General features: G+C 49.7%; 5 protein-coding genes across 5 annotated transcripts; 1 reads left to right on the forward strand and 4 right to left on the reverse strand.

The window, feature by feature from the left end:
• Positions 1 to 196: 196 nt before the first annotated feature.
• STEHIDRAFT_108006 (Clavaminate synthase-like protein) lies at positions 197 to 1968 on the reverse strand (the record flags this gene model as incomplete). Its single annotated transcript, XM_007300113.1, has 10 exons — positions 197 to 459; positions 527 to 641; positions 664 to 712; positions 736 to 742; positions 1035 to 1114; positions 1189 to 1300; positions 1380 to 1422; positions 1483 to 1608; positions 1638 to 1825; positions 1905 to 1968. The coding sequence occupies 10 exons, from the start codon at positions 1966 to 1968 to the stop codon at positions 197 to 199; spliced, it is 1047 nt and encodes a 348-aa protein (XP_007300175.1).
• Positions 1969 to 2682: 714 nt separating this feature from the next.
• On the reverse strand, positions 2683 to 4394 carry STEHIDRAFT_153097 (Clavaminate synthase-like protein; the record flags this gene model as incomplete). The annotated part of the gene is made up of 11 exons (XM_007300114.1): positions 2683 to 2939; positions 2998 to 3082; positions 3143 to 3249; positions 3310 to 3371; positions 3438 to 3453; positions 3515 to 3594; positions 3649 to 3760; positions 3827 to 3869; positions 3928 to 4059; positions 4120 to 4262; positions 4331 to 4394. The coding sequence occupies 11 exons, from the start codon at positions 4392 to 4394 to the stop codon at positions 2683 to 2685; spliced, it is 1101 nt and encodes a 366-aa protein (XP_007300176.1).
• Positions 4395 to 7614: 3220 nt separating this feature from the next.
• On the reverse strand, positions 7615 to 10662 carry STEHIDRAFT_91586 (DUF1630-domain-containing protein). The gene is made up of 10 exons (XM_007300115.1): positions 10423 to 10662; positions 10276 to 10357; positions 9974 to 10199; positions 9780 to 9910; positions 9566 to 9707; positions 9317 to 9493; positions 9022 to 9191; positions 8792 to 8949; positions 7694 to 8701; positions 7615 to 7637 (listed from the first exon to the last, which is right to left on the reverse strand). Exons 1-9 carry the CDS (start codon positions 10601 to 10603, stop codon positions 8013 to 8015), a joined length of 1956 nt encoding a protein of 651 aa, XP_007300177.1. The 5' UTR covers positions 10604 to 10662; the 3' UTR covers positions 7615 to 7637; positions 7694 to 8012.
• Positions 10663 to 11808: 1146 nt separating this feature from the next.
• STEHIDRAFT_48451 (uncharacterized protein) lies at positions 11809 to 12870 on the reverse strand (the record flags this gene model as incomplete). Its single annotated transcript, XM_007299197.1, has 5 exons — positions 11809 to 11960; positions 12054 to 12192; positions 12278 to 12467; positions 12534 to 12729; positions 12795 to 12870. The coding sequence occupies 5 exons, from the start codon at positions 12868 to 12870 to the stop codon at positions 11809 to 11811; spliced, it is 753 nt and encodes a 250-aa protein (XP_007299259.1).
• Positions 12871 to 14342: 1472 nt separating this feature from the next.
• STEHIDRAFT_91589 (Arabinanase/levansucrase/invertase) lies at positions 14343 to 17035 on the forward strand. The gene is made up of 13 exons (XM_007300116.1): positions 14343 to 14688; positions 14756 to 14833; positions 14898 to 14994; positions 15050 to 15066; positions 15128 to 15168; positions 15248 to 15366; positions 15438 to 15548; positions 15631 to 15740; positions 15833 to 16064; positions 16191 to 16307; positions 16387 to 16492; positions 16570 to 16700; positions 16769 to 17035. Exons 1-13 carry the CDS (start codon positions 14536 to 14538, stop codon positions 16810 to 16812), a joined length of 1356 nt encoding a protein of 451 aa, XP_007300178.1. The 5' UTR covers positions 14343 to 14535; the 3' UTR covers positions 16813 to 17035.
• Positions 17036 to 17155: the final 120 nt, after the last annotated feature.

The following is a 17155-nucleotide window of genomic DNA, read 5'->3' on the forward strand; positions in this document are numbered from 1 at the left end:
CGGACTACCTTCACAGACGCGACTATTTCTACCATTTCTTTGGCATGACCACGATACAATTACACACTTCTTAAAGCCAGCACATTCATTCAGCTCCTGTGGCATTGTCGAAATCATCATACAGTTTCATACTACTTATTATGTGCATCGTCGATCGAGAGAGTCATGATATCTGTCACCTCGTTTCTCTGGCCCTTTATGAGTAATGTTTGACACGAATCCCATCGATGAACTCTTCTTCGACGCCCTTCTCAGCGCTCTTCTTAAGCTCTGATGTTCCGTACGCAGCAACCCTAGCCTTCCTCCATTCTCTCACGATAGGAGGCGCTGCCTCAGCGGTTTCTTTCGCCGTTCTTGCACTGGTGGGTTGCAACAGAGGGCTTCTGAGAGGTCCTAGCTGTATATCATCATCGAAATGACAAAAGTAGTACACTCCGAGCCTCTGGTAACCGTGTTGGTCTATGCAATCGGAGAAAAGGTCAGTGATAGGAGCCCAGAATACTTATTCTGACTCTAGATGACCAACCAGACGGAGGTTGTACTACTCGATGAACAGCAGACTTGTAAAAGCCTCCACTGATCATACTCATGGAGTCTCCACAGTTTACAACCTCAGGGAAAAGTGTATCAGCACGGAGTATCTGCTTCGAAAAGGTATCTTACCAAGGCGTTCTCTATATGCTTCACCCAACACCATTCACCATCTTCGTACCTACGAACTTGTAATGCACATACGGGTTGACTGTGTAATACGGTCAGAGCCCCTATATCTAGTAGGTTGATACACTGTAGGTCACGTCAACTGTAACGGAACTGAATGATGGAAGCGAACCGGTATGCCCCTTCAGCCAGACATTTCGGCTTTGAACCTCATCTTCTTTAGAACGAGGATGACTAGTGTGGCGCGTACTACACCTTAGTCTGTCGGAATAATCGATGCATGCGAACCAATACTTACTACATCATGAAACGGACTGCGCAACAAGCACCATACTTAAGCTATCGGCATTTATGCGGTTGTATTGAAAACGTACAGTAGCCGTTGTTTTCGCTATTGAAAGATGTGATCTTTGTAAGTGTATCTTCTGGAAGCCCGAGCCCCAGGGCAAGCAATCTGTTTTCCGGAATCGAGAAGGAAGGAGAAAGGGTCATATTAGAGCTCTAACCACTTATTATTCGACCACGGACCTTTCTATCTCATGAACGACGTTCTCATGGTCAAACCTGACAAATTCCTGGATCTCAGGCAAAAGAGGGCGTAATGCTGACGGGTGTTTCTTGTAATTCACGTTGCGGTTGACTATACACCAAGTATATTGTGTGATAAAAAAAAGTAAGGTAACTCAGTCAAAATATGCAAGCACTTGGCAAGCACTCACAGTTATACTGTTCCAGGCGATCACGAATACCGTTGTCAATGTGCTATGAGTGATTATCAGCGACGACAGATACAAGCTCTACATTATCAGATCAAATAATTACCCAGTACTGCATAGGCTTGTAGCCCTCGTATTCCCCCGTTGCTTTGATGTCTGCTACATACGGTTTCATCTCCTCAGGAGGGACACCTTCGAAGGGTACAGCGGCGATATCGAAAATTCGTTCCGCCTGTCATTGACCAAACAGCAAATGAGTACCGATGTATACGTCCAGGGCCCAAGTCTGTTAGGATAAAGACTAGCCTGCGCCTTCTCCAGTCCATGATTGACGACGTAGAAGAATCCTTGTTTGTGCATCGCATCACGCGCTTTGACCACAAGTTCAGCCCTCCCTTCGATGGTTTTGGCTTTCTCTAGATCGATGACTTCGAGCTCTGCCCATTTGACTGTTGAATGTCTCAGTATTATGAGTGTTGGGGAAATCGACTGCAGTATAAATCCTCAGAAAGCTAGTCAAATACTTACGGGGCTCTTTAGTCACAGGAGCAGGAGTCCAGTGAGGGATGGGGTGGACGAGGACGGCAGGCATTGGTCGAGTGAGAACGCAGAAAGTTGATTTCCTACAGTCTGAGCACCCCTAGCTATACTTGTACCGCCCACACCGCGAGCTTTACATAGAACGGACATCCGCAGACAGCGTACCCAACCGCTGAGAAGCTCAAGGCACTGAGAACACGAGTACGGATGGAGAGGAGTGAGTAGCTGTCAGTGTGCGATGTTGGTGGTTCTATACATCTCTATTTCTGAGACTCCATGTCTCTCACAAGCTCGGCTATAAAAAGCAAGCCGATGCAACTTCGGTGTGGTACATGCGCTCTGAGAATCGTTGCCAGTAGCACCTCCGACTCGATAGCAACGCCAGGACACCCCCGGTAGTTGACGTGGTTTTCGCAGCCGGAGACCGACCAAGCCAGAGCCAAGCAAAAATACTGCAAGTATTGCACGTTGACGAGGGTGAGTTGTGTGGTTCAAGAGCAACAGCTCTCGCAAACACGCTGGAGGTCACGCCCGGCTCCGTCAGGATATTTCAAGTTCCGCTCAAAACTCAGGCAGTCGGCTTCCTTGTATGTACCACAGTGTGGCGTATTTTGATGTGCCAACCAGGTCCCAGGTCATTTCTCACTGCAACCATGTCAAACATAAGTACACTGCAAAAACATCGAGCATATCGTACATTTTCTCGCTAAGAGAATCGAGAGTGTCCAAATTTCTCCATGCAGCTGACATCTCGGTTTCGCCCACTTCAAGCGTAATGCTTGACTGGAATGCCGTTTATAAACTCTTCCTCAACACCCTTCTTAGCACTCTTCTTCAGTTCACTCGTGCCGTATGCAGCAACCCTCGCCTTTCGCCACTCGCCCATCAGGGGCGCTCTTTTCTCCGCAGGTGTTGAGAGTCCGTTGCGCTGGAGAACAGGGCTTTCTTCGAGTGGCTTCAGGGGGACGTCGTCGTCGAATGAGGCGAAGTAGAATACTCCAAGCCTTTGGTAACCACGTTGGTCTTCCGCAATAGCAAACGGTTAGTGGTACGACGGTAAGGAAGTATAAGCATGACTTACCCGATGGAGGTTGCACTACCCTATGAATGGCAGACTTGTAGTAGCCTCCGCTGAGCATTGTCAGCGCGTCACCGCAATTCACGACCTGATAGTAGCCAAGTACCTTAGCTGGATGATTATTACTGGGTGGAACGATATAACATACTAAGGCGTTCTCAATATGTTTAACCCAACGCCATTCACTATCCTCGTGGTTTCTGATTTGGAGGGCAGCAACTTCTTGACTCCAAAGTATCGTGGCGGCACCCGCGTCTGGAAGAAAAATGAACAAATAAATTGGCTCTACCCATATGTGTAAAATAAGACACGAACCAGTGTGACCCTTCAACCATAAATTACCGCTCCGCACTTCCTCCTCCTCTGGTCGAGGGTGACTGATTTGACATGAGTGGGGTCAATCTCGGCCGAGAAGTCGATAACACATATATAGCTGCACGTACTATCTCATGAACCGAACTTTGAGAGGGGTGAATCAATTAATCAAGGTCGTGTTATATGGAAAATAACTCGGGCGTACAATAACCGTTGTTGTTCTGTTCGAAGGAGGTGATGTGCGTTAAGGTATCCTCCGGAAGCTCCAGACCCAAAGCAAGGAGCCTGAATCATAGAAATAATTCAATGTTATACTGTCTACTTATAGTCATCACCAACCTTTCAAGCTCATGAAGTACTTCCTCGTGGTTGAACCTGATGAACTCCTGTATTTCAGGCAACAGTGGGCGAATCGCTTGAGGATGTTCCTTGTAGTGAACATTGCGATTGACTACGAAGAGCAAGTCCTATTAGTTACAAACCCACATCGGTTCATTCAGTGTAGATCTAAACTTACAATTGTATTGCTCCATACGATCACGGACTCCGTTGTCGATGTGCTGTGTTCAATAATTAATGTGAGGAGCCTATATATTCATTTCTGGTAATGTATCAGACACTTGCCCAGTACTGTAAGGGCTTGTAACCTTCGAACTCTCCTGCTGCTTTCATATCTGCAACATACGCCTTCTGCTCCTCTGGCGCCACGCCGTCGAAGGGCACAGCAGCGATGTCAAATATCCGCTCAGTCTGTCATTCCAGATTGATGAGAATCGTGATACATCGAAAGACGGAGAAGTAGAGACAGACCTGCGATTTCTCCAACCCATGATTGATAACGTAGAAGAATCCTTGTGTATGCATCGCATCTCGTGCTTTAATGGCAAGTTCAGCTCGTCCATCCGCAGTCTTGGCTTTTGAAAGATCAATGACCTCAAGATCGGCCCACTGAACTGCCGGTGATCACAAAATCAATTAAGATGACGACGGCTTTCAAAAATGATGGAATATGCATACTCACGAGCCTCAGTGGTAACGGGAGCTGGTGTCCAATGGGGTACGGAGGGGAGCGTGATGGCGGGCATTGTGCTGTAGGTGGGATGGGACGTTCTGTCGTTTCTCTGTCACCGCGGAGGTTATATCCTCTGTGTAAGCGGAGTGTAGCACAGGACACCCGTTTGCAGTTTCAATGACGTATGATGGAGCAGGACAGAAGTATAAAGTATCACCCAGAGATTTACTACCTGCTTCTTTCGATACGAGACGAAGGAGTGAGAAAGTATGCAATGAGAAGCGTTGTACCCTGTTCAGCTCTACGTGGGTGTGCAACGCCCACATCCAGCCCAGGACGGCACTGTGCTTGCTAAATACGCACACGGATGTTCACGACTTGACTATCTGGGGACCTTCGAAATCGCACTCCCATGTTAGCCTGCCTAAAAATAATGACCTTTGAGAGTCATCCGTCTGATACTTGGAAGAGCTCAATATCTATAAAAGAACGTGCAGGGAGCGTACTGTTCCATGTTAAGTTCGGCCGAGCGTCGAACATGCTATTCCAAAGAGATATTTGGGAAGGTGATTGTGGTGCGATCGGCGGCGAAAGGGAATCAAGCCCAGCCTAAACTCCGACAGCAATGTTCTCGCGCCACACTGTGGCGCAAGTGTGGTACAAGATGACGGTGGGCATGACTGAGTTGTACGTTGGTTGTAAGGTTGCCCCTTGGTTTATAGATGATTCTTCACCCGTCAGGAAATATGGCTATTTTCAGTAGGCTGACCAAAACCGTCTGTAGCTGAGCTGAGAGAATCGCATATATTACACGGCCCGTCCACCTCACTCTCACCACAAAGATGGTATAAGTTTGCTTACCAACAACTCAATCCAGTTCCCGGTATGCTCATGAGTAATGTTTCACCCGTACCCCGTTGATTACTTCTTCTTCGACCCCTTCCTCATTGCTCTTCTTCAACTCTGACGTCCCATACGCCGCAGTTCTAGCTTTCCTCCATTCTACCATAAGGCGTGCAGACTCATTACCTTCTTCTGTGGTATTTACCATACCGAGGCGCTGGAGGAGGGGACTATGCTTGAGAGGCTCGAGACGGACGTCGTCATCGACGTAGGAGAAGTAGAAGACTCCTAGCCGTTTATAGCCACGCTGGTCTATTATAACAGAGGCGGCGATCAGGAAGGACGAGAAAGAATTTCTGGAGAGGGACACGCGCCGATTGGAGGTTGGATGACGCGGTGAATCGCTGATTTGTAGTATCCACCGCTTAGCATGGTCAAGGTATCACCACAGTTCACGACCTGACGCTCCGCGGAGGTTTATTAGAGTTGAGATGACAGAAACCCAAGGGATTAGACCTTATATGCTACGAGTTGTTTCAAGGTTTTTCAATCCAGTTCAGTACAAACTCAGCTCAAAACCGAGCGATTTCCAGTACGAAATGCCCGGTGGCGCAAGAATTTTCTCTCTTCGTGATTGGCCAAGCGCGCTCCACGCCCGCCATTACGCTGAAGTAATTTGGAACGACGACGGGATAGTCAATCTAAACAAAGCCACACTTGGTTCAAGACCAATACAAGGTCAGTACAAAAAGAAGTCGAGTTTTTCACTAACATATAAGGTCTATTGCACCCACCAATGCATTATCGATGTGCTTCACCCAGCGCCACTTACCATCTTCGTGGCTTCGGATATTCAGCCCAGCCACGGGTTGGCTGTATAATATGGACAAGGCGGTTTGGTCTATAAATTATACCGTCAGCGAGATATGGCCCAAGGACAAAGAGACGTAAGAACAGTTGACCTGCATGCCCCTTCAACCAAAGGTTGTTGCTTTGGACTTCCTCCGCATCAGGTCGTGGATAGCTGGGCATTGTGGCGCGCCACAGTCATTGATGCAACTTTCGAAGTAATCTGCGATTGTGACTTACTACATCATAAAGCGGCCTATAATCAATTTACTGTCAGATTGATGTCAGAGCCATAATTTGATTCTACTCACAATACGAGTTATTCTTGTCCTCGTAGTTCGTTATTCCCACCAACTCGTCCTCCGGAAGCTCCAGTCCCAGGGAGAGTAGTCTGTAAATTCATAAGGCTCGACTCACTAACGAGCAGTGATTGGATTGGATGCACCTCTCAATTTCATGCACAACTTCTTCGTGATTGAACTTGATAAAGTCCTGGATCTCGGGTAACAGGGGCTGAAGAGGGCTTGGGTGTTGTTTATAGTTGACGTTACGGTTCACTACAACGAGCAAGGATGTTTTCAGCGCGCTGCCACTTTGAGACGCCACCTATAAGGGGACTTACCGTTGTAGTGCTCCATCCGGTCCCTCACCCCATTCGCAATATGCTAGAAATTCCACGCCCAAACGACAGCCGCCGTACCAACCGTTCACATTAAACTCACACAATTGCAGACTAATGAAACTGACCCAATACTGCAAGGGCTTATACCCCATGAACTCTCCCGTGCCCTTGATGTCGGCTTCAAACGCCTTTTTCTCCTCCGGACTCACTCCTTCAAACGGCACCGCAGCGACAGCGAAGATCCGCTCGACCTGGGGCTTTGCCAATCCATAGTTCACGACATAGAAGAATCCTTGTTTATGCATCGCGTCGCGGGCCTTGATGACCTGCTCCGCTCTGGCTTCAGGAGAGGATTTAGCCTTCGCGAGGTCTATGATCTCGAGGTCGGCCCATTCGACTGGACAGTGAGCGAGATGATCAGATTGACGTGCAATGCCTATAGCAGCGAATGAAAGAAGTGATGACGTATGCGATTCACTGGTCGGAGGTGCCGGTGTCCAGCGAGGGACAGATGGAAAGGTAACTGCTGGCATGCTATCGGTCAGTAGAGCACAGTCAATGTAGGGGCAGAGCCTTCTAGCAAAGTGTTCTGCTTATCGACGTCGTCGTGCCCGTCGAATTCAAAGTTTGCGATGACGGTTCTGCGGTATCGGCTGACTGCAAGCTCGACGTACAGGCTTCAGACCCCTGATCCACAAGAATAGTCATTGACGTGAGTACGACGGACGCGGGGAGCCGAATGTTCTGACGTCTTCAAAGGCAGAAACAGCCCAATGATGAGCGATGAGCAGCGAGACTCAAGGTTGAATGGACGTTGAACCTTGAACCTTGACCGGTGACCTATGGCGCAATTCGAACTGACCGAGTCGAAAGCCAAACATGGCGTTATTTCACAGACGATGTAGGATGTGGCGCAGATGACGATGTGGCCTACGCAAAATGGAGTTTCTCTTGTGACTTTTGTACATGAAGTATTGCGGCAAGTACTAGCGTAGCTGATTGCTATAGAGTGCAGGGTATGAGATCAACTAAAAGTGTACAATAGAAACGAGGCTCACCTTTCCGCCCAACCTTGAGACAACAGTCCCCATACATACATTCGAAAGCGACAGCGCAATGGCAAAAACAATCTCAGACGTTCTTTCCATCCGTAAGATGATTTAATTACATCCACTCGGATGTACAAAACCAACTGCTTCAATTGATCGACCAACTACCGATCACTCATTTCCATACTGCCTCTTCCTTGCCCTCCCTCTTTCTTCCTCTCCTTCCTGGCCTCACGGCCTTCCGACTTCTCACCTCCAGTCCACACGTCCGAATGGATGCTTCATCTCTCTCATCCCTGCGATACCCACTATCCCTCTCCGTCATTCGCTAACCTCCACCCCTCTCCCTCAAAACCTTCTCCACGACCTCCTCCTGCCTCGCCAACCACATCCCAAACGCCGGCGTCCTCAACCACCGCTCATAAAACTCCCTCTCCTTCGCCTTACTCCTAAATGGTAACGGTGAACCGTGCGTCTTGAGGGAAGAGAGGAACGCATGTTGGGAAAAGGGCTTCAATCGAAGGGGGCGTTGGGTCGGTGGAAGTGAGGGAGAGCGTGTAGGAGGGTGGATAGAAGGGGAGGATGAAGAAGCGAGGATGTGAGAAGAAGCAGGTCGGGATGAAGCTGAGGATGATGGTGAGGTCGAGAGCCTTGACAAAGATGAGGAGAGATTCGATGTCGATTGTGCAGACGAGCTTTCCTGGTGCGGATGCAACTGGTTGGAATGCGCTGTCGGCTGGGACGCTGGAGAGGCCGAGAATCCCGTCATTGGGGAGTGCGAGGGTGATGTAGCCGCCAAAGCTGTGGTCGCCGTCGAAGTCGAACTCAAGACTGACTCCGAGGACGGTGAAGGCGCACGAACGAAGGTCATCTGCTGCAGTGTCTCGTATTGAGCGTGATGGCGAATCGTCTCGGAAGGCGACGGGATGAGAGTATTGAGGTATCGGTTTAACGGGACGAGCAATTCGGATGTCCTTGCGGAAAAATGGCGTCGGAGGTCGTTTGAGGCTGTGAGCACTGTTCAAGCCCACGTACGATCAATGTCAGTAATGACCATGGTATATTACAAGGAGATGGGAAAATGTGAGGGGAAGACAGAGCGCTCACTAGTTTGCGATCCACCCCTTAGCGCATCTTCCATCTGCACGAATAGGATCTTATCCTTCGAAATGTACCGTTTGTGCGTTTTCGTCTTCCATCCCGGTGGTGGCCCAGTGACAGCCGTGTTCCCGCCAGATGTTGAGAGGTCCTTCAGGCTCTTAGGTCTGTATATCCAGATTGAATCAGTCCTGGACCATCAAAAGGTGTTCGACTCAGGAAAAGAGAAGAGGACGTACCGTGCCTTGCCTAACGATAACACATGCGGCCAATGCTTACAGGCTCTCTCAAAGAACGGGTTCGTCACACCTAACAACAACCCGGCTTTTGGTTGTTTCTCGTTTACGAGAATCGAGTGGTCCTTATCATGGATCGTGAAGAAGGGTCGGAAGTCGCCGACCCAAGGTATCTGTGTAGATCCACATAATGCCACCATTAGCTCCTGCATACTAGAATGACATACCGCGAGGGCTAAGTGTGGCACGTCCTTTGCCACTCGACACGTGAAGCATGGAGATCAGAGAATAGACGAACCGGTCGAAACAAATCCCTCAGCCACCACACCGCCTGGCTCGTCATCGCCGGCGAGCTCCCAAAAATCAAGATCGGCTCACAGAGCACGAGGCACTCCCATATCGACCACAAATGAGACAACGAAGCCTCGAAAAGCAGTAATGGCAGTGGATTCGGGGGAGGTGCGGATGCGAGAATCTAGATTATATTGACGAAAAGAGGATACGATCAATATGAGGGGAAGGTGATGGGGAGGGAGGAGGAACGTACGTGAAGGTCGGGGTCAGTCTGTACGATTCGAGTAGTGATCAGTCCATTGAGCTGTTGCTCGTCCAGGTTTTCAGGGAGCTGAACATGTAAGACTGAGCCCAGAAATCCTAGTTCAACGACCTTGCCAGGTGTGGGTGCCGACCTGTTCTTCCCACCAGGTAGAGTGAGTGGGCTTGCCCATGACCTCGCGAGTGAAGGCAGTGTGGCGACCTACCAACTCAGGATATTATGGCATGCGACCTCGAGTATTGCGTCACCGTGGAGTTGATGTAGTGGTCCGAGTTTGGAGAGCACGCTCATGAACAGAGCGGGGTATGGGTGGTGTGTCAAGATAACCACCGAACGCTGTACATTCGGATACATTCTCAGCAACATTGGCATTCACATCTGGGATAAGGAGATACGTACCTGCTCATATCCGCGCTTCACAGTCGAATCCCTCCGCTGAGTGAAATGAGAGAACCCATATAAAAATCCGTCCGTCGATGGCGGTCTCTCTCCAACGCCACTACTCCGAGATTGTGGCGCCTTGGTAGAACTCGAGCTCGAGCTTCCTCGTTGTTCAGAAATCCGGAACGAATGGATCTGAGAACCTTCCGCGAACTGAGGCGAGTCAGGAAACGCAGAGAACGCACTATCAAAATAACAGAGTGGTTTAATACGTACAGGCTCTATGCGATTATGGAGGCGAGGACGGGAACGCGACTGACATGTTCTCTGCCTCAAAGGGGTATAGAGGAATTGGTGGAAATACGCAGGTCAAGGAGGGCCCGAGTTCAAGGTCGAAATTGACTTTTGAGTTGCATGATCTGGATTAGCTTGCATTGTACAGGAGCAAAGTCCTGCATCGTACGAACCTATTGCTATCCCGAGGATCCACTTCCTCAACGCTCCCAATTTGGCCTCCTCAAACTCCACACCGTCCAGTGTCGGTATGCTGGTACTGGTATTCACACTCGTACTCGCCTGCAATGACCTCCCAGCGCTCGCATGCAATGTCTTCGACCGCGAGACTGTCCTTGTCGGTGTTACTGCCATCGGAAGGGAAATAGTAGTCACATCTGGAGATGAAGGCGACCGAGGTAGTGACAGATGTCTTTGCTCTCGAGGAGTCGCGTCGTTCATGGTCCGGATAGAAAGGTTGGACGTTGAGCCTGCTTCTGATATCGGTGTGCTTGTGCGTGTTAGGGCGAGTGATGTGGTGGATGTTCGTTTTGAAGCAAAGGCTAGTCCAATGTCGTCTTCGTCTTGCATGACTATTTGACTCGATGACTATGTTGGTATCGAGCAGACAACCAAAAAGGTCGAGGAAGCCGTTGTGCGGTTGCAGCAACATACAAAGTCTTGGCATGACGATCACCGAGAGCGACCTGAATTGCAAATCATTCTGTTCCTTCTCCCGGGGCGGCGTGGCGCAGAGTGTGGCCCCTTCCTCCTCCTTCCTCCTAATTGATACTCTCATCTTCAAGACCGCAAAACGAATCTCATTAGCGGTATATACGGTATAATGCACATCCTCCATCTTTCTGCTTGTGCTCCTAGAAACTTCCATCTCTGTCGATTGCGCTGTGCTCTCAGTGCGTTCGCAGTTTACTTCTTACAGACTTGAATGGAAGTGTCCAGTCTCCACCCAAGTCCAGCTCAACCCTCAATCCAACCGTAGCGGCTGCTATACTATCACCGGCCACGGCACTGACAGAGCGAACATCGGTGCGTCTGCGAAGTTCAGAGAGTTGCATTGAGTGACGCAAAGAAGCAAGAGGAGGTCCAGGGTCGTGTTGGAGGTAGAAAGGTCCGACTTGATGCAGCCGAGAATCACAACTTGCCTGTGGACGAGCAGGAAATGTGCTTCGATTATTCGTCCGATGCGTTACTATTACTTGGGTAGTAAAGTAAGAGGCCGTAAATGTATAGTTACACCAAGAGAATGTCAAGTGCTCAAGCGTCCCGATGAGAACGAAAGTCGTGTGTATGACTGTCAATGCTTTTGTGAAGTCGTGAAATGCAGATAAGGAGTGCGGTTCAAAGTCTAGATCGTGAAGCCAATATAATAAAAAAGGGCGATGGTGGCGGTATGGGTGAAAGGATTCATCTAATCTATACGGAACATTCGCTCGGGTCAGTTTCAAGGGACCGATGAAAACGATTGGACTAATGCAGACGCACCATACAGCAGAGAAAGCGTTGAAAGCCAGGAACAATACAAAGATGGAGGGATGAAGCATTAAGTTTGTCGAACAGTGTTAGACCTGCGCCATTTGATGCCTCTCCCTCTCCAACATGAGCTGCTCGTGTGAGAACTGTCCTCTATGTGCGCCCTTTGACAGGCGGAGATCGTACGCGAAAGAGAGGAGATAGAACGTGTAGCCAAAAGCGATTATCCACTCGAAGATGCCTGTAACACAAAACATGTCGGTAAGTAAGAGGAAGAGGAGCAGCAAAACGAATTAGAGGAAGGTATAGCAGCTCGAAAAGAATTAGTGCGTACCTCCGACGTTCCCGTCCGTGTAAAGCGTGATACCGAACACGATAGCGCAAACTACGAGAATTGTGGTGATGATAGCTTTCGCTATGTATGCCTTCTTGAGGTTGTCATACATTGGGTAGTCCTTGCTGAGCCACATATACTGAACAAATAGCGATGCTTCGTCGTCAGTGACAGAACAAGGCGACGAGATGGAGAGTTCAAGCAGAAAGGACAGATATACACACCTCGCCGATCGTGAAGAAAGCGCTGATGACGACGCCGACGAGGAACATAAGCAGGAAACCTCGGTGAAGGGAAGGGTGTCTCTTGGTATCAAATATAGAAAGGAGAATGACACCTGCTCCGCCGATAATGCTGCCGAGTATGGCGAGGTAGGAGAATGCTGCTTCACGTTTGCGCATGGAGGGTACCAATCTGTGGCGCGCCACACACCAACGTCAACCACCAAGTTCGCATGTTGGGAAAATAATGAGGGCATACCGTCCACGATGCCTAAGGATACGTTCAATTGTAAGGGCTAGGACAAGAGACACCCCGTTGAATGAGCACCCGACGATGAACAACGGCTTGAGGATGTCTGCGCCGATATCTGAGATGTACGGTATTGTGCCGTCCTCCGAGACATAAATGGGTTTGCCTTGAGCAGCCCATGTGACTATCATTGCAAGCAACGTTCCTGTAAATACGGATGAGGTTAGGCACAAAGAACATGCTCCAAATGGTTGTAATTGAGAGGCGCACCACACCAAACGATTGAACCAACGGCGGGAATCCACACGTAAGCCCAATGATGCCGATTGTGCGAGAAGATGGCCATGCCGATTAGTCTCTAGGTTCTTACTGTGGCGAAGGACAGGCTGCTCGTCGGGGGCAACGACGGGGAGGGTGAGGACGACGAGGACGTGGATGTGGAGAAGGAGGGACGAGTGCGTAACAGTTCTTCGGACGACGTAAGTTTTGTTTTCTACCTGTTTCACATTTAGCAGCGCTGACACGAAGAACCATGCCTATCCACACCCGCCCGATGGTTTTGGAGTGAGGCCAAAACAACGGGGCGAGGGTTGCGGAGTGACGTCACTCGCATCGCTCGCAGTCGTTTTTCATCATGGAACTCACCTAATCCGGTAATTGTCCGCCACGCGCCACACCGCCTCCGGCGCCGCAGGAAGACGATGGCCCGTTTTCAGGGTTTGACCCATCTCTTGTTCGTAATCGGCTTTTGCTATTCCTCGCCGTCTCGTCCTCTGTTTGTTTTTCTGTAGCAATGGATGCCTGTCCGTAACGATGTAGAAACGTTACGGACAGGCATCCAATGCTTGACTAGGCTTGAATAAAGATTCTGACATTTACTGTCAAAACCCATTCACTCTGAACTCATCCTGTCAAGGACCGACAAGGGTACTGGCACTCGCACATGGAGTGAGGTGGAACCTCTAGGATGAGAACATCAATTGATGAGTTTGGGGGCATACTCATGGAACCACCGCGGTCCCAATCGTCACTCTCGAGCAGTATCTTCTCTTCTTGTCCTGAATGGGTCACTACACCTTGAATGCAGAGCGTCCTTGAACGTTTCAAGACCGAACAAGCTCCCTGGTTTCAAGCGTCCATCACGGGAGTGGGCGTTCTGGTTACATTTGTCTCTCAAACCACTGGCATAGACACTGGCATTGACACTGGCCTGTGTTGCTCATACCGCCTCTCGTTTCCAGTATAGCTTTCGTCTCGCTTGTTTCATGCCAATCAAGCCGCCCGACTTATACCTATCCGACCTTAGTTGTCTTACGGTTCGTAACTCCGAGCGTTTTCGTTGCCTTGATCCTCTATCTAGTTTCTTGCACTCGTATTTACAGACGTCTGCTCAAGGAGCAGAGGGCTATGCTCCTCGCTTCATATGGTCCACGATATACTACGCCAGCTCAGCAAGGAGCAGCGGCCCGTGGCGGCGCCTCTTCTCCAAAACCTCCGGCCTTACTCTGTGCATGATTCTCCAAACGGCCCTCCGTTCGCACCAGCCATGGTCACCTTCCAGAGGTTCATCCTGACTCTTAGTCGATGCCACGAGCTCTTGGTCTCCGTGACTTATCATGAGGTTTCCGTTACGCCCTGCGTTCTTCTCCTATTCCTCACAGAAACCCATCTGACGCCACGCGAGACTTTACTTCATAATACTTGTTTCTCTCCATCGTGACTGTCAACCGGGACGATCATCGTAGGCTGGTGACGACCTCAGACTCCTCTGGACTCCTGTGCTCCTAGTCTGTACTCTATCCAAGAGATCGTCGGCGTCGAGCCTCTTCTCGAAGCACATGGAACACTACAACATGCGCTCGTAACCTGCTTCGTTCGTGCCTCCGTGCCTCTTCCGTGGGTGACGCATCGGACGTCTATAAAAGCGGACTGTGAGCACCCTGGACGCGAGTTGGGACTTTGAGTTCTATCGCTCCTCCTATTGTGCTACGGATTTCGGAAACCGAGCAAGATGTTCGGACTATTCTCGCTGATTGTACCAGCCCTAGGCCTGCTGGCAGTCTCGCCTGTACGAGCTGCCAATACAGCGGATATCGTGTCTGGTGCGGCGTGGACCGATACGGACGGGAATGTCATACAGGGGCATGGTGCTGGGATCCTCAAGGTAGGTCAAAACGCGCTTTCAAACCTCTGTTATCCTGGAGATGGACTGATATGTGTGGTTTGTGAAGGTCGACAGTACTTACTACTGGTTCGGGGAAGACAAGACGGCTAATAGCGCGCTATTTCATGCCGTCTCGTGTTACACTGTAAGCTCCCCCAGCGTATTCCAGACTCTTGTATCTCGACACTCATGCTAGTCCAAAATGGTAGTCGCCGGATCTGACGACTTGGACACGACAACCGGACGCTTTATCGCCCGTCGCGGGGACGAATATCTCGTCGAACAACATTGTCGAGAGGCCTAAAGGTACGTCCGTTTGCGATATGCTTCTAGATTGTACTTACAAAGCTTGATGCCCCAGTGATTTTCAACTCGAAGGTTTGTGGCCCTCCGTATCTCATTGCACCTTTTTATATATGCCAAATACACGGTATCACAGAACGACGAATATGTGATGTGGTTCCATTCTGATTCGAGCAAGTAAGTCCATTTCTTCTGCTACTATATATCTCAACTATAACTCTTACTCATATTTTTTTTTGTTGTGGGTGGTCAACAGCTACGGGTACGCTATGGTTGGCGTCGCCACAGCCTCAACGCCCTGCGGACCATACACCTATAAATCAAGCTGGAAGCCTCTCGGTGCTGATTCGAGGGACATGGGACTGTTCCAGGATGGTACGCTACTTCCTTCTACCCACGTCAATCTCTCGAGCTTCATTTACTCACTCGAATATGTGGCACTGTAGATGACGGAACTGCTTACCTGCTCTACGCCTCGGACAACAATGTCGACTTCAAGGTCGGGCTACTAGACGATGATTATTACAACATAACGAGTGTGGCCTCCGAGATCGCAGGTTCGTTCTTGTGCGTTCTGTTACAGTCGCTGACGTAGAGCTCATGCCAGTCGGTTTATTCAATGACCACTCACTTGTGTAGGCGCGAGTCTGGAGGCTCCTGGCGTTGTGAAGAGAGATGGTGTATACTACCTATTTGGATCGCATACAAGTGGCTGGGCGCCCAATCCGAATAAATTCTTCACTTCATCCGTACGTCATATTCCTCTGCACCCTTACCCTCTCCCTGATGCGCTCCCCGCACAACCCTTCGATCGTTTCTGACCCCCTTCCTCTTTTCACAGTCCCTCACCGGCACCTGGTCCACCGAAGCCGACATCGCCCCTGAATCCACCCGAACGTGGTACTCCCAAAACGCATACGACCTGCCCCTCGGCACCAACGCGATATACATGGGAGATCGGTGGCGGTCGAATCTGTTGGGAAGCAGTCGGTATATCTGGTATCCCCTCGATTGGAGCAGTGGAAGTCCGGAAGTCATACATGCGGATGTGTGGACGGTGAATTTGGACGCTGGTGAGCGATTTTCTTTGTGCATTGTGTATCTTGTTGGAGACGATGTCTCGGTTGCCTTGTCCACAATGCTGAAGGTTTATGAGAGGGGAGTGGGACTGATGTATAATGGGTTATGATTCTGTGTAGGGACTTGGACGGTCGTGAATGGCACGTCGTACGAGGCTGAAGATGGGACATTGGGCGGTTCGGCAGTCCTTTCGTCCAGCTCGGCGTTCTCTGGTGGGCAGACTGTTGGTTTCCTTGGTACGTTCTGCTCCTATCTCCCTTTGACCATGGGCTAATTGACCATCACACTGTAAACTGGTTGCTGTATACCCAATAGGTAACGGCGGTACAGTGACAATCACCGTCCAAGGAGCTGGCACGAGTCAGTGGGTGGCCCTTTACTACTCAAACGGAGACTCGACGTACAGGAACACTACAGTCAGGTGCGTCGTGTTGTTCTCCAAACTTTTCATGAATGATCCCTCGAATCTGAAAATTGAATGCAATGATACGCGCGCAGCGTGAACGGTGGTGCGACCACGCTCGTCGACCAGCCTGACTCTGGAGGAGGAAGCGTTGTGATCAGTGTTCCGGTGTTATTGAACTTGAATGAGGGAAGCAATACGATCACTTTCGGAGCGAACCAATCTAGTGAGTTCTTTGCCTTAACCTTGCTTCGCTCGTGTATCTGCTTCACTGACCTTGATGGGTTGTGTTAGACTATGCAGGAGATTTGGACAAGATCATTGTGTACGACTCTTAGAGTGGTACACAGGTGTGTTGGGAAACCACTTATGAGGCGCGAATATATGTAGGGTTACACGGGCTCGAGATACTTCTGCAGGCACCTAGACGGACCTTACATGAATTTACTGAACAACAATGATTCCATCTCTTCAAATCTAGGCACTTTGGACATGTCTTCGAGCACATCCAGCTCCGAGGGTCCAACGGAAGGCGAAGGACGCATCATCCGTATTTCGGATCTTTTTTCTTATCGACAGCCGACGTTCCTAGACCGTGCGCTCTCGAGGGACAAATACTGCTGATAAGAAATTCGAGTATATATGAAGCAGCTGTGGATCGCGTTCGCTTGCTCGTTCGAC

This window comes from Stereum hirsutum (genome assembly GCF_000264905.1).
Source record: "Stereum hirsutum FP-91666 SS1 unplaced genomic scaffold STEHIscaffold_2, whole genome shotgun sequence".
Lineage (NCBI taxonomy): Eukaryota > Fungi > Basidiomycota > Agaricomycetes > Russulales > Stereaceae > Stereum > Stereum hirsutum.